Source organism: Coregonus clupeaformis, chromosome 15 (assembly GCF_020615455.1).
Source record: "Coregonus clupeaformis isolate EN_2021a chromosome 15, ASM2061545v1, whole genome shotgun sequence".
NCBI lineage: Eukaryota > Metazoa > Chordata > Actinopteri > Salmoniformes > Salmonidae > Coregonus > Coregonus clupeaformis.
The window spans coordinates 61530082-61546623 of record NC_059206.1 but is presented as its reverse complement, the minus strand read 5'-3'; the positions used below and the strand labels follow the sequence as shown (position 1 = coordinate 61546623).

Sequence of the window (16542 nt, the reverse complement as noted above, 5' to 3'; positions counted from 1 at the left end):
GTGACCGTTTGGCCTCCGTAGAGACCTGGGCACATTCTGCCTGGCTGTCGTTAATTCCAGATGAGTGGACAGCCATTGTGCAAAATTAATATGAATTAAGAGAGGCCAATGTATTAGGTGCGTATGGGGGAAATTCATTAGGCATTCCGGTGGTACCTATCCACAACGCTGTTTCAGAGTAGGAGTGCTGATCTACCATATATAATCCATGTAATCTCAGATAATTGTCATTTAAAAAGCCAAACAAATAATCTAAAACCCTTTAACAGGGCTGTGACGGTCATGGCATTTTAGATGACGGTAAATGGCCTGCCAAATGACCGCATTAACCGTTCCAATAGCAACCAAATACAATTTGGGACGCACATTTTCTCCTTTCCTCAGCTCCTGAATACGTGTGCTGCCATAGATATATAATGAATAGAACAGGCATCAAGTCAGTGATTGCATAATGGGTGGACAGGTGGACATTGCGAGGAGCAAAGCAAGAAGTGTGCCCATCAAAATGTGCTGTGATTTGTTGATTCAACTCAACTGAAAAAGATACATTCCGTTGCATGAGCCACATCAGTTAACATCATTTGAATGAACATTCTACATTACCATGGCAATTATTGCATCATAATATAAGCCAGCCATTGCCAGTGTACCCATGAGTTTACCAGTCAAATTGCCAGTTAGCGGTTCCAATCCCGTTCTGTTCATTCTATTTCTGTGTGCTGCTGCTGCAGGGAGGGGGGTGTTGCCTAGGCAACCAAAGACTTGTTTGCTACAACACCTTGCTTGTTTCAGCAAGGAGCAACAAAGTTCCATCACATTTTTAAGTCCATGTTACCGCAGAAACGGACTCAACCGCACCAATGCCCGGCCGTCCTGTCTTCAGTCAGCTGTTAGTTAAATGGTTATGACGGTTATTTTATTTTCATGACGGTCTTTGTCCATAACCGTCGGTTACACGATTATACGGTAATTGTGCCAGCCCTACCCTTGAATTTGATATGCATATATCGATTAATGAGCATCCATGCCAATCTTAAACCATCTTCTGTGTACGACTCGCTAAGGACCTTTATTTTGAAAGCCAGACAAAAATAATGACAAAAAAAGAACATCCTTTGGCATGCGAGTCCTGTGAGACAACCCAGTCTTCCAGGCAACTCTAATCATTGCTCGGCACCTTGAAAGGCTTGGAGCCGCGGTTGTGAAAGTTAAAGACTGACCCGTGTCAGCTCGTCTACCACGTGACCTCATTCCCCTCCTACTTCTATTATATCCCCCCGGAGGTAGCAGCCCTAATTGCATCCCGCGCTCTCCTGTTCCCCCTCCTCGTCTGCTAATGATGATGAGCTTCCTGCAGCCCGGGCCTGCGCTCTCCTCACTCTCTCCTCTCTCTCCCCTCCCTCTCCCCTCTCTCTCCCCTGTCCCCCTAGGCTGAGCGATGGTATTTGTGATCCGACACTGTTTAGTTATTGGCCAACAAAGGCGAATGTCTTTTAATACACCTTTTAAAAGATTAGGTGGTAATTGTTGCGGTCTTAATCAATAGGGTAGCCGAGTGGAAAATGAAAGGTGTGTGTGAAAGTGTGTGTGAGAGAGAGAGCAGCAGACCCACACGTTGCGGTGCTGGGCCCATTGTTCCTGTTCGGCCGAGTGACAACACCGGAGGGCATGTGGAGGGATGGGACCTGAGGAGAGGCTGACAGTGATAAATAGGCCTTTTAATAACAGCTGTGCCTCTTGGGTAGCCATTCAGATCTATTCAGATCCATTCTGATTCCAAGCTGGCCTGCCTATGTACATTTACATATCCTAGAGTGATATGCACATCTATACTAGATAGGAAATGTATAAACATCAGTGTTTGCTAGGTTTTTATACACTGACTGACTCATGGAAAAACTGAGCCACAATCTGTCACACTCACACCCACATTTCTACCCACCCCATGCAAGTATCCATCTGCATCTGTGGTTATGGGCCTGATTGGGGCAAGGCCTCTATGTTAATTTACAAAGGGCTCAAGCCTCCAAAGAAGGGAGGGGGGGGGGGGGGTTTAAACACACACTCACATGCACATTTTTTAACAGATGGTTTAGTTAACTGAAACATGAATTTCAATGTTGCTTTGGCAGGAGTCTCCAAGGCTTGTGTGTGTGTGTGTGTGTGTGTGTGTGTGATGACCTGGCGAGGAGGAGGCTAATGCTACAGCCGTTCCTACACTAGCCCACAGGGCACTAGACGCTACCTGCAGCAGCTTTCAACACAGCATGACACAACGAATCAGCTTCTGTAGAACATGTGTTTGTTGCTATACTCACCACCATGGTGTTGATAAGACATTTGGTTAAAAATGGTTTACGTTCGCAATCCTCCTCCTTCCTCACTGATGATTACTGGGTATCTCTTCCCGTCTCTCCTCAGTACTGCAATAACGTGAAGGAGCAGCGGATGAATGGTCTACTGCCTGAGCCTCTCCAGATATTTCCTCGAGGTATGTAGTGAGTGTGTTCTGATCACTCCAAACTTAGTTTTCTAAGCTCTGTGATGTGATCACAGTTCATTGATGGGGAGGGATGTTGGCTGTGTGGAGAGACTGGGGCGAGAGAGCGAGAGACTGGAGAGAGAGCGAGAGAGACTAGAGAGAGAGAGAGAGAGAGACTAGAGAGAGAGAGAGAGAGAGAGACTGGAGAGAGAGCGAGAGAGACGAGAGAGAGACTAGAGAGAGACTGGAGAGAGAGAGAGAGAGAGACTGGAGAGAGAGTGAGAGAGACTAGAGAGAGAGAGAGAGACGAGAGAGAGAGAGAGAGACTGGAGAGAGAGAGCCTGGAGAGAGAGCGAGAGAGACTGGAGAGAGCGAGAGAGACTGGAGAGAGAGAGAGAGACTGGAGAGAGAGAGAGAGACTGGAGAGAGAGAGAGCGAGAGACTGGAGAGAGTGAGAGAGACTAGAGAGAGAGAGAGAGACGAGAGAGAGAGAGAGAGAGAGACTGGAGAGAGAGAGAGAGGCTGGGTGCTGGGTAGAGAACTGTGGGTGCCCATGAGTGGAAAGAATCAACACAGCCACTACAAAGCAATCAATCAAAATTGACAGAGCCTTTAACATAGACTTTAATGGTATTGTGTTGAGGAAAATGTGCACAATCTGGCTTCGTCTCCCTCTAAAACTCAGTAAAGCTCCAATTAATTTGATGTTCCATTTGTGTTTTTATACGTTTTATAAATGTTTTCACAACTAAGAAGGAAAGTGTTGTTGATTTGTGTTCTGTTTCACCAATGAAACAATTAGTTTTTCCTTGGCTGTCACTGTGGTCTTGGCCACAACTGATAAGAGTTAGGCTATTACACAATGCTCTATTCAATTGAATACTTGGAGTATGTTCAGATGTACAGTTTTTAAATAGAACCTGTTTGTCTTGGAAAAGACTGTATTCATAAAGTACAAGTGTTGCTTCACTTCACCATCTACACGCATATGTGTAACTGAAACCAAGCATAACTACAAATGACTGCCACTAGTCCTCCAGCCAAGCAGCCACCCATTTATAGACAGAGCCTGAAAAAAAAAAATCATATTTTCCTAATTCCCCCCTCTCTCCCGGTCTCCAGAGCCACATCTCAATCATTTTTCTGCGCAGCTAATTTCAGATTCACCCTCATTTCGCCTTTTTAAACGATTCCTTTTCAGCACCATTTGTAAATGGCCCTGTGATGTGTTCTAAAATTTAGTCAATTACTGTTTCAGCCGGCAAGACTCCAGGGATCCGGAACATACATGGCCTTAAGGTACCCATCTCAATAATTGTTTCAGGAGAAAAGTTGGGGCGAAATGGATTGGTAACGCTGTGTTCCACTTATTGAAATGTCAATTGAAGTCAAGGTTCTCTTTCTCACACACACACACACTCTCACACTCTTCCCCCCCCCCCCTCTCTCTCTCTGCTTTGTATTTATATATGAAGATTTGTGGCTGTATTCCTTTCTTTCTCTCTCTCTCTCTCTCTCTCTCTCTCTCTCTCTCTCTCTCTCTCTCTCTCTCTCTCTCTCTCTCTCTCTCTCTCTCTCTCTCTCTCTCTCTCTCTCTCTCTCTCTCCATCTCTCTCTCTCTCTCTCTCTCTCTTCTCCATCTCTCTCTCTTTCTCTCTTTCTCCATCTCTCTCTCTCTCTCTCTTTCTCCATCTCTCTCTCTTTCTCCATCTCTCTCTCTCTCTCTCTCTCTCTCTCTCTCTCTCTCTCCCTCCCTCTCTCCCTCTCTCTCTCTCTCTCTCTCTCTCTCTCTCTCTCTCTCTCTCCCTTCCCTCAGCTCACAGTACTCATTTGGTGCGATGGGCGGCTAAGAGCAGGGTATTATATTCTAAGCTGCCCCCCAAAGCATCATGGTCCCCTCAATTTTCACACATCTGATTGGATGTTGAGGATGAGCAGGGTTAGACCAAGCCAAGTCAAGCAGCACCACGGAGGAAAGGCGTTTGCACCCGACCATGAAATGGTCATTACCCAGAACCCCATTCAGAAACACCCCAGACACTCCATCTTCATGTTCTGCTCATATGTTAGCTATTGAAACCCTTCTGCTAATTACAATGGGTTAAATGGGTTAACCAAGCTGACAACCCTGTCTCTAGCTCATTCTTAAAACCATGTTCCATTCTAGTAAGGCTACATTGCATTCTGTTTTAATCGTAAATTGAAATGCTGAAATCACAATGTCTTTATTTTATTTAACACACGTCAAGGGTTCCTGTTGACAATGTTTTGATGGGGAATCTCTTTTAAGGTCAAATGTTTGTTTCTCCGTATATAATGTTGAAACCCTTTGATAATGTTTAATCTCAAATGAATTAGCTTTAGATAATGAGGGGGAACTAGATGCTATACATTTAAATGAGCTCTTCTCTGGGCACTAATTAAAGGGAGAATCCCTGCCTTAGTGGACCCAACACGGCGACCTGTGGACCTCAATTAAACAAGTTATTTTTAGAACGACCACCCCGTTTTCCCTCTTGTTTGTCTTTTGTTCTATCTGGGTTGAATCCGGGTGTGCTGGGTCTTAGGCGTAAACATTCAACCATACCCATACAGACCTGGAAATAATTAAATGCCCTAAAGAGTTGGTACTTTTCCCCCAAAATGTGAATATTTCAATACGTTTTTCCAACGATGCTCCCATAGTCCTCATTATGTTCGTTTCTGGGTAGCACCACTACACACAGATACCCTTTCTCTTTCATCCTTCTGTCTCCTTCTCTCTCTCCTCTCTTTCTCTCTCCCTCTCTCTCTAGCTACTCCTCCCCTCCCTCTCTCTCTCTTTCTATCTATCAAAAGTCAATTAACCCGCAGTTTGAACTGAGAGAAAGAGAGAGCAAGAGAGGTAGTGTGTTGAGTCAGGCAATGGGTTCATTAGAAGGCCTGCTGCCTGCCTGCCTGCCTGGCTGGTTGGCTGGCTGTATGTTGGTCTTGCCCACTGATTGTCTCTGTCTCTTTTTGGCTGCAGGTGAACACAAGGCCCAATGACTGTTCCCCCGCCACCGTCGGCGCTATGCCCAACAATAGGTGAGGAGTCTGGGGGAGTCTGGAGGGTTAAGGCCCAACTGCCTGGGGGTGGATGGAGGAGGGTGGATGGATGGGGGAATATATGTAAATGCCGTTGGGTCAATGGATAGATGGCTGGATGGATAGATGGCTGGATGGGTAAATGGATGGATTGATAGATAGATAGATGGGTTGATGGATGGATATATGATTGTGTTTCTCAGATATACAGTGGATTTGAATATCTTGGTATCTATGTAGACTACAGTGTAGACATCACACCTTTGCTCTAGAGCCTGTGTCTTTTGACTGAATCCAGATATTGTCATTTTTCAGTCCCAGTCTAAAGAAGTCATCCGCGGAGCTAAAGAAGATTTTGATGAATGGACAGGTATGGTATTTCTCCCCCTTCTGAACTAAACACACACGTGTCCCCGCTAGGCGCGGTCCTCAGGGCCAGGCCTGCACCCTATTAGCTCCTATTGAAGAAGACACGGCATGTCCCTGCCAGTGAGTGGCTCCTCATTGATTTCCTCTGAAAGCTGCAGCTCACTTCCTCTTTCACCGCCACCCCCGGGTGAGATCTTTATCCTGACCCACTGGATAGATATTCATTGTCTCAGCTGTGCGCTGTCGCCCAGGTTACACACACACACACACACACACACACACACACACACACACACACAGACACACAGACGCACACACACACACGTAAGGCCAGGCGAGTGTGTCAAGCAGACAATTAAGCCCAGCCACTTCCCTGATGTCACCTGTAACACATCAGTCTAATGGAGCCATATCCCCCCTCCCACCTGCCCTCTCTCTCTCTGACACCTGACAAGTATCTCACCCCCCTCCCATGTAACCCAATCAATGGGGCTGAATTGGAGGAGGGGTTGGTGGTGGGGCATTTAAAACCCCAGTGTAGCCCCACTCTCCCCTTTCCCCCTGGCCAAAATGAACCTTGACAGCAAGACATTGACTTCATATCATGCTGGTCTCAGCAGCACAATCAAGCATCTGCCCACACAATCAGCCTATTGACAAGCCTGCTAACCAGGACCAGCCCCAACCACAGCCACCCAAACAGATGTATCTATCTAATACAGGTTATGAGATATAAATATTTATCTGAAAGCTGTCATGGGGTTTAAATGGGAAAGGTGTTGGAGAGTGGGGGTTGTTGTAGGTATTGATGAAGTGACAAGCGTCACGCCAGCCGAAGACATGTCTTTATTGGGCTATAGGCTTCATAAAAAGGCTTGAACTGAACCCCTAATACACACTCTCAACAGAGCACTGTTAAACTGGGATGGCTTGGGGGTTGAATGTCAGTGTGTTTTGTCGTGAAGGAGAGCAACATTTGTATAAGGTTGATTATTAAAAAGCTGATGGAAACTGATTTAATTTTTTTGACAGGCTGTTTTTGTCATGAACCATGTTTCCATCCAATCATTTTTTTGCGTATGAATTACCAGGCTCTTTAAAAACATCACGACGGGTGTAGTGGAAACATCTAATTGTCTGTACGTTTTTATAAATGTCGACAAAACCAAATGCGTTCGACATGGGTGGAAATTGTTTTTGTTGGTGAAATAGATTATGCTTCAAATTTTGGTGGAGATGCTATTATACGCCAATATTGATAGAATAACATAATGTTGAAATAGTCTTGCGATGCTGTGTTGTCCTCCCACTACGACATGGAAACCTGTTTATTAGGCTACAGATGAAATAAGACATGTTGAACTTCTCAAGGTGGTGAATGTGCGGTGATGAGCTTGTTGCTAGTTTACATGAAAAGGCCTATCCAGGATATTATGTGTAGGCAATGCTGGTGACATCATGGTGCTTGGCTGCCAATTGAGAAATTTAAAAACGATATTTAATCTCATCGCGTAGCTTCTCCACTTTATCTGCAAAGAGAGCATGTGCCAAGACCAGATCGGGCAAGTTGGCTATTTATCGAAACACTTTTGTAGCAAAACCATCGGTAGAGTTTTTAAAATGCGATGGAAGCACATTGTAAATAAAACGTTGTGTCACGGTGCTTTGTGTGTGTACTACGTCATTACACAAAGTTTTTATTCACAACAAGTCAGTTTGATGGAAACACCTCTGTCAGTGAAATGCATTTCTTTTTGTGTGAATATTAGAATAGTGGCTTGAAAAATGTTTTAACAAGTGGATGGAAACGTAGCTGTGAGTTTTATTCGGTGCAGTATACTATTTTTTGGGGGTAGTAAATGCAGTGTGTGTGTGTGTGTGTGTGTGTGTGTAAATTCTAACACACACACACACACCCTCCCATCCTCCCATTAGTCTGACAGGAGGAAACTTTTCCCCAGCCTCCCCTCCATGTCACACGGGGCCATGTTATATTACCCCGATCTGACACCTTTTATCAACACAGGAATGGAACGACGACAGCAAACAAATCGTCATTAAACTCTCCATCACTCCTCCTCCACCCGGCCCCCGGTACGCCATTGTCCTTTTATAAATTGGACAGCAAATGTTGTATTGATCTCTCTCTTTCCCTCTCCTCTCTGAACTTGGGATGACCTGAACGCCTTGTTTACGTCCTCCAGTAACATTCTTCCCTCCCTTTCTATCACTCTCTATCTCTCACTTTCTAAATCTCCATTGATATCTCTATCTTCTATCCTATTTGTATTGATCTCTGTTTGTGTCTCTTTTAGATCAATGGCCAAGACATACAATACCAGGAGCAGCTTGGCCATGGAAACGGAGGGACCGTGTACAAGTAAGTGCCTGTCCGTACTTTACTGTGGGCCTTCGTTCCAACACTGGAAGGTATAACAATGAGAATGGTCTTGGACGAAGAATCGTGGTTGGGGTATGGGGTTCTCAGTGAAGGGTAGAAAATGCGTCGCAGCTCTCTAAAACTGTCCCTTTAACCGCTGCCTGTTCATTCCAAGAACATGATATTGATTACCACTTGAGTTCATTAAAGTGTACACCCCCTCACATATACAATCCATGTTCTTTCTCCAGACTTTTAGAACTAGTTACATTCTTTTTCTTTCTTTCTGACTCTCTTTCACCCTATTTCTCTGTTCTCCCTCTTTCTCACCATATCACTCTCTCTCTCTCTCCTTCTCTCTCTGTCTGTTAATCTCTGGTGTCCCTCTGAAATACATCAGGCTGGTTAGTGTCTGGGGCGCAAGTGGCGATTCAATTTATGTATTTTTTACGATGTGAAGGTTGCCAAACGTATGTGGTATTGATCTGGTATGAGAGTGATTGCCCCATTGGACCATACAGCATGTTACCTGGAGAGAACACTCTCCTCCCAAATCACCTGACTGATGTATTGTCAACACACACACACTGTGGCAGTGGGGGCATTTGGATCGTCACACTCAAATCCTTCCCCCCCTTATAACTCTCCTTCTCTTCTCTCTTTCCACCCCTCCCCTCCTCCTCCTCTTCTTACTTTCCTCCCCTCCTCCTCCTTCTCCTCCATCTCCTATTATTTAACCCTTTTATTGAGATAGAAGTATTGATCACTTCTCAGGCTAACCTTGACTTGACAGAGAGAGAGGCTGTCGGTCTGTCACCTCTGTCAGAGCCCGCCGTAAATTTCATTCGGAGCAAATCCAGTTTATTTCTTTCACAGGCTGGTTTTTTTTCTGTTCTTTTTTCTTTAAGTTTCTTTTACCGTTTTATTGCGGCGAGGTTGTTTCATTAACGGCCTATCTCTCATAGTTGAGGGAGAAAGCGACTGGCTATTCGCTCGGCTTGGGAAATTGTTCCGCTGGGCTGAGGAAAGCCGATATTGCAACCTCCCGACAACTTCTCAGTCAATTGAGCTCAGCAGAAAATCCATACGGTTCTGCGGCAGATTTTTTTATGGTCGGGAGAAAAACTGCTGAAGTAGTTTTTTTTCTCAGCCGGTCCAGTTGTTCATGTTAGTTTTGGTATTGTTATGTTTAATTTCTGTTAGGATCTTTGGTCAACATGCAAACAAGGCAGCATCTCAAAGATTGCAATGGGGCTGTACATTTCACCTTACTGTTTGCATATATGGAGTTGGCCCCTATCGGGGAACGTTTCTAATATACGCAGTAGCCTTACACCAAATAGGGATGTACAGTAGCTTAGCCACTAATTCACCTGGTCAAAACCTGACAAATCCTCAGCAACAATTAGACTTTGTCCGCCAACTTTAATCCGCACTGTGCAATGATTACCTCGAACGCTAGACTACATTTTACACCTGACCTCAAGGGTATTACTTGGCATCTAAATGACTTGATTGGCTGAAGTACAGTAGGCTTAGTTCCTGACTTGTCTACTTGTTGTTCAGGGTCCTGTTGTCCTCCTGCTGTTTCCTGAAAGACAAGGACAATGTGGCTGAGCTTATCCAATCAGCCGCTTAATGAGGTTCAGTGGGGAGATAAGAGGAAGTCCAGGTGGAGCCTGGGGAGTGGAGCGGAGCCTGTAGGAATCACTCTGGCATCTCTCTCTGCCCTCTGGTGTCATTGTCACATTATCACCACTGACCAAGACACACACACACACACACACACACACACACACACACAGGCTTGGTGTCTGTCCTCTACTCATGGGGTTAGGGTTCAGTAACCTGTCTGTCTGTGAGTCAGACATTGTGTTTTGGTGTAGGACCAGACTTACTGACTGCTACAGATGAAGGATCATAATTTGAGCCAGTTTGCTACAGCAGGTAAATAATCCTGCAGCAACAGCATATATGAATTATTATGTAGATGATAATTAATCAACATTTTTGTAGGGGTTGATACATTTTTCGTAAGTGAAAATCAAGTCAGAAATTTCAAAGTGGAAATTACAACAGAGAAGCCCACCAACTTCAGAAGCCTTTTTAAACCTCAAATACACTACAAGTTTTAAATTTGCTGCACTGCAGGAAAGTTCTCCTACAAACAGGGTGATCAAATTAAGATCCTACATCTGTATATGCTTAGGTTTCATTGTGTTGTCTGTCAGTGTGTTTGTTTTCTTCCATTCACACTGTGCTGTGTCTTGCTTCCTGCATCTCCTCTAGCATTGATATTTTTTCTGTCTGTCTGTCCACCTGTCTCTGTTCTGCATGTGAATCCCAGACCACTGCTTGTGCCCTCAGATGTAATTGTGTTGTACACAGCAGATAGGAGAGAGAGACACGTTTTTCCTGGTCCTAGGCTGGGGACAGCAAGGGGACCCGGCGCGTGTGGATATCTGTACGAACACAGGGCACTGCCCTAAGGGGAAAATAGGGCCTGTAATATCTGTATTCTTGTGTCCTATGTCACCTCTACCCTAAACACTTTTGGTTCATGTAAAACACAAACCACTTTGACCGTCAAACATGCACAGAGGGTTTTTCCCCACAGAGTAAGGCACCTGGAGTATTACTTTAAATTGCTTTCTTTAAAAAATAATTTGGTGGGCTTCTCTGTTGGGCTTTGTGTTTTGTACTGGTGCTATTATATGTCAGAGTATGAAGTGTTGATAACCCAATGACATACATGTTATACACACACACACACACACACACACACACGCTTATCTACGCATACTGTATACACACACACACCTTTATACATAATTACTGCCTCCAACATCGTGGGGAGCAGGCTAAATTCCCAATCTGGCCCTCATACCATCATGGCCACCTAATCATCCCCAGCTTCCAATTGGCTCATTCATCCCCCCTCCTCTCCCCTGTAACTACTCCCCAGGTCGTTGCTGTAAATGAGAATGTGTTCTCAGTCAACTTACCTGATAAAATAAGGGTTAAATCAATAAAACACCACACACACACACAAAGACACGCTGTGTCTCCTCATTTTGAAGCTAAATGTTGTAATGTGAACATGTTCTTCTCTAAAGGAGGTCATTATCTCTCCTCTGTCTCTCTATTGGCCTGGTTTATATTAAGCTTATCTAGTGTGAATAGCTCCACTTAAGGCTCTCCACCTTTTAACCCTTAACCCTGTTTATGACCCACGGCCATTTAGACTCAATTGGATGTTGCTGACACCTTGGCTATCCTCCGTGTCTCTGTGACCCGGTGATCCATCAATGTTGTCCCTTGTTTTTTTATTACATTCTACTCTCCCTCTCTGAGGTCCCGCCTGTCCTACGAGGTTATAAATAACTAGCGCAGGGACAGGCGGCCATTCCGTGCCTGATGGACCTGCGCAATTAGAACAAGCACATTTACATGCAGTTTCATCCACTCAGACACCGGCGTGGCCTCTCCTGAAGTCCCTCAGCCTGTTTTGTCTTATTGATTTCTCCCATTGATTTAGACGTGGGGAGCAGGAACATTTCTGCACGTTAATTTGTAAGTTGGTTACTATATCTTAAGCTGCAGGGTTGAAATGCGTGGGCTATTTAGCAGCTGATCACGTCAAGGTTTATTTAAGCTATTTTTTTTTACCTCTGTTTTCTCTCCGTTCTCGCAGTCCCCCTCTCTCCTTTCACTTTTTCTTCCCTCCATCACCTCTTTCTCTGCTTCTAGTGGTCTCGGGTGACGGGGAAACTGAGACCATTGCTAACCATGGGGATATACCCTCTGTTTATATTCATTGTTGTGGGTCTGTGTAATGTTTCTCCATCTTTGTGAGTTTGTAGTGGTATGGTCGTACCTGCTAGCCTCTTCGTCTGCAGAGCCATATGCTCTTAACTTATGTAGGTCAGTCTCTGTTTGGCAGGTGACCCGGTCGATCTGGTCGGGCCATCTCAGGTGAGGGTGTCTGGTTGGAAGAGAGGCCGCCTGGCCTACCAACCCTGTGGCACTGTAAACCAACCCTCCAGCCCTGACCGCCCGCCCGGGGCCGCTTCAGAGAGCTAGCCAGTCCCATGAATATTGCATGGTGGAGCATTTATTACACCAGGGACTGGAGTGTAAATAAGATCCAAGCAATGGGGCACGTTTAACGGGGTCAGGACGGGGGGAAGAGGGGGTGGGGACGGGCGTCTGGGTAACCTTGCTCCCAGGTCCTCTAGTCACCAGGCCTGTCACTGTAACTCACCGGTGGAGGGTTGGCCCTGAGGGGGGTTCAAGGACAGTGGATCTACTGGGCCCCCCACATTACAGGCTGCATGGAGGGATCGAGACTGGAGTTAGGCTTCTCACTCACTCTAACGGTGAGGTTGTACTGTTGTCGTGTCATCACTCTGTTGGGGAGTAGAGGAAAGCATTCTTGGGAACATTAGGCTACTGAAATGCCTGGTATATGTGATACACTCATCCCGAGGGGACTGTTAGCTCACCTATTACATTTAAATGTGATCTTGTGTCTTCACAAATACTGATGTTATGGTGAATGTGCTTGTTTCCCAGTTCATTAGTGACAAAATGGTGCAGACACGAGAAAAGAGAGGCTATCCTCCAAGCCGTTACTAATCATGACAACACACAAAGATGTGTCATCTGAAAGAAACATCTTCCTGAGTGTGTCAGCACGTTGTTATGTGAACCTGAACATGTTCAGCATGATAAAATAACGATTACCTGCTCTGTTCGTTTGCTACACACAGAATCAGTCCAATCAGTATTTAACATCTCTGGCTCTCCGCTCCGGTCTCAATTAACATCTTCATCTTGTCTTAATTAAGAACCAGTAGTCGTGCTTAATTGATATTGATTGTAGCTTAAAGGAACAGTAAGACATCAAAACTAAAAGGTGAAAGTAAGCCTTGCATGCACCGAGGCCTTTTACAGACCGAAAGGAATGTTCACTTGAAAACAGCCAGGGGTGGAAAAAGTGGTAACTGTTTCAACGAATGACCTGTGCTTGATGCATTATGAATGCCTTCATGCATTTAAGACTCAGCTCTTGTAAGGACCCAGTACCTGACATGAATGCTTATAGCAAACCTTCTGATACAAAGTTGGTACATAGAAAGCTAAAACCAAGTTAAAAATTCCATTGCCCAAAAAATATCTAAATGGAAACGGTATGTCGGTACGTACAGCGCTGAGCACCCGGCATGAGAGGGATAGCCTAGTGTTGGTCCTAACTGGAGGGTAGTTATCAGACGAACCAGACGAGACACTAAGAGGTGTCATTAATTAAAGGGCCAGTTTAGGGGTGTCTGGGCTGGGTGTAACACGATCCAATCTACCACGCATTAATCACACCCCTGGTCTGAGCGCATACGTGCCGGCCTAACCCGTTGACAGGTGAAACCGCGGGAGGTATCCCGTATACCTGGCTGTCGTAAACAAACTGGTGAACTGGCCTGGTGACGTACGCCCTCCCTCTGGCCCTCACCCCCGGCAGCTGTTCTACGGGGACAAGAGGATTGGATGTTGAGACGTCGGCGCTTTTGGTAAACCGACCCTCTTGGCCGGCAACTAAACCAGGCCTGTGGGAATTAAGGAGTTTCGTAATTAAATAATTAAGGTCGGCTGGCCGGCCGGTGTTCCTTGGCTGTTTGGTTTACCTGCCACCTGAAACCTGTCTGGAGAACTGTGACCATACAGGACTGACTGGGCTCAATGGTGATGTGTCATGAAGGCTATTGTTTTGACCTCTGACCTTTAACGATGGAAATACTGTTAGACTAAGAGGCATGTTGTCATGCTCATTTGGATTATACTGTTTCCTTTATGGCAACACCCCTTTTTCCATGTTATATCTAACCAACTAGGAAAATAGTGTATGCCTGATTTTAATAAGCATCTATAGTCTGCACCTATACCTCTACTCTATGTATATTACTGAATGTAGTAATGTTCACCCAAATCCTTTTCAACACTCAACATATTTTCATTCACATGATTACTTTAAAGGCCAGGATGAATGAACAGTGACATAGTTTAGGAGGGACTTTTCTGAACCTCTGGCGTGCTCTTTGTTGGGCTATGTTAATGTTTCCTCTCTTTCTCTCCCACAGAGCGTACCATCTTCTCGGCAAGAGAGTGTTAGCGGTGAAGGTGAGATCAACAGCTGTACTGCTGTAATCTTTTCCTGGGCACCTCTCCTTTTACCAAATCACGTTCAACTCCACTAGTCTTCTTCTATATCTCTAGCTCTGTCCTTTTCTCCTCCCTCTTTCATTTGCTATGCATCTCAACCTCTGTGATCCCCCTCTCTCATTCGTTCATTCATCCACTTTGTTCTCATGCTCTGTCATTCTACCTGTAATCTAATCTATTGGAGTGGAATGGAAGGTACATGTAATGGGTACCTCCTTGACCCTCTTTACATGGAGCTACTCCCTTCTCTCTCTAACCTGTAATCAATGATGTTTACATGTAGCTTCTATCTCTAACCTGTAATCAATTATGTTTACATGTAGCTACTCCCTTCTCTCTCTAACCTGTAATCAATGATGTTTACATGTAGCTTCTATCTCTAACCTGTAATCAATTATGTTTACATGTAGCTACTCCCTTCTCTCTCTAACCTGTAATCAATGATGTTTACATGTAGCTTCTATCTCTAACCTGTAATCAATGATGTTTACATGTAGCTACTCCCTTCTCTCTCTAACCTGTAATCAATGATGTTTACATGTAGCTTCTATCTCTAACCTGTAATCAATTATGTTTACATGTAGCTACTCCCTTCTCTCTCTAACCTGTAATCAATGATGTTGACATGTAGCTTCTATCTCTAACCTGTAATCAATGATGTTTACATGTAGCTTCTCTCTCTAACCTGTAATCAATGATGTTTACATGTAGCTACTCCCTTCTCTCTCTAACCTTTTAATCAATGATATCCTGCAAGCTTAGGTAATCTTTGCTAATGCTAGCGTGCCACTGTTGTAGCTATTAGCTAAGCTCAGCACGGCAAGATCAAATTCACACCCTTGGTACTGCCCATTTACCGTATGGTATCCACACTATCAAGATAGGTTGGCATGAAAGAATCATGAGTTCATCTACAAGGTTTCTACGTCATGTGTTACCACCAGTGCAGAATTATTTGGACCTATAGTTCCATAACAATAATGTGCATTGTTCAAATTTTTCTGTGTGTGTTTTTGAAGTGCTTTAGCTGTGTGTGCATGCTTGCATATATCCTGTGCGCGTGTATGTAACCCTAGTGTCTCATTTGGGCTGTGCTGGTGACTTTGCAGGTCATTCCTCTGGACATAACAGTGGAGCTACAGAAACAGATCATGTCCGAGTTAGAGATCCTCTACAAGGTCAGCTTCTATCCTCTAGAGCCCAAAGTGCTCAAATCTCTCCCCCAACTGCCCCAAATAATGTAGTCAAATCTCCCCCCCAACTGCCCCAAATCATGTAGTCAAATCTCTCCCCCAACTGCCCCAAATCATGTAGTCAAATCTCCCCCCCCAACTGCCCCAAATCATGTAGTCAAATCTCTCCCCCAACTGCCCCAAATCATGTAGTCAAATCTCTCCCCCAACTGCCCCAAATCATGTAGTCAAATCTCTCCCCCAACTGCCCCAAATCATGTGGTCAAATCTCTCCCCCAACTGCCCCAAATCATGTGGTCAAATCTCTCCCCCAACTGCCCCAAATCATGTAGTCAAATCTCTCCCCAGCTGAAGCCTCTCTTATCAGACCTGCAGTGTTTAGTCTAAACTCTAGGTGACTTTAGACTAGTTCATGGAGCACCTTTTTATCTGAGTGGATCTCCTCTCCACCTGTGTGGCAAGTCAGGGATCGGTGAAATACACACACACACACACACACACACACACACACACACACACGATCACGAGGCGGAGACACGTGATTGCTGATAAGCCCCTCAATAATTTACCCCAGCTCTCTCCTTTTCTTCTAAGAGGTCAACTGTGAAATGGAGTAACTGAACAGTTCAACAATAAATACTTCAACATGCATTAATGTTCATTAATGAGTGGATGAACTGTGTTAATTGTGTTTTTTTGTTTTGCAGTGTGATTCCTCCTACATCATAACATTCTACAGTGCCTTCTTTGTGGAGAACAGGATCTCCATATGCACAGAGTTTATGGACGGTGAGTGTTGAGGCTGGGGTTAGTGTTGAGGCTGGAGTTAGGGTTAG

The 16542-nt window shown here is 44.8% G+C and overlaps 1 protein-coding gene across 3 annotated transcripts in view; it reads left to right on the top strand.

Annotated features, from left to right (window-relative positions):
- map2k5 (mitogen-activated protein kinase kinase 5) overlaps positions 1 to 16542 on the top strand; it is a 122790-nt gene that overhangs the window by 21668 nt on the left and 84580 nt on the right. For 2 of the 3 annotated variants that reach the window (XR_006001715.2, XM_041882876.2), the window contains exons 4-11: positions 2422 to 2491; positions 3741 to 3781; positions 5490 to 5548; positions 5864 to 5918; positions 8233 to 8297; positions 14432 to 14471; positions 15623 to 15691; positions 16414 to 16495. Coding sequence is in view for 1 of the 3 variants with exons in the window: in XM_041882876.2 (XP_041738810.1) it covers positions 2422 to 2491; positions 3741 to 3781; positions 5490 to 5548; positions 5864 to 5918; positions 8233 to 8297; positions 14432 to 14471; positions 15623 to 15691; positions 16414 to 16495 (481 nt within the window). In the remaining 2 variants the exon portion in view is untranslated. The remainder of the gene's footprint in view (positions 1 to 2421; positions 2492 to 3740; positions 3782 to 5489; positions 5549 to 5863; positions 5919 to 8232; positions 8298 to 14431; positions 14472 to 15622; positions 15692 to 16413; positions 16496 to 16542) is intronic. The other variant, XR_006661810.1, reaches the window with a different exon arrangement.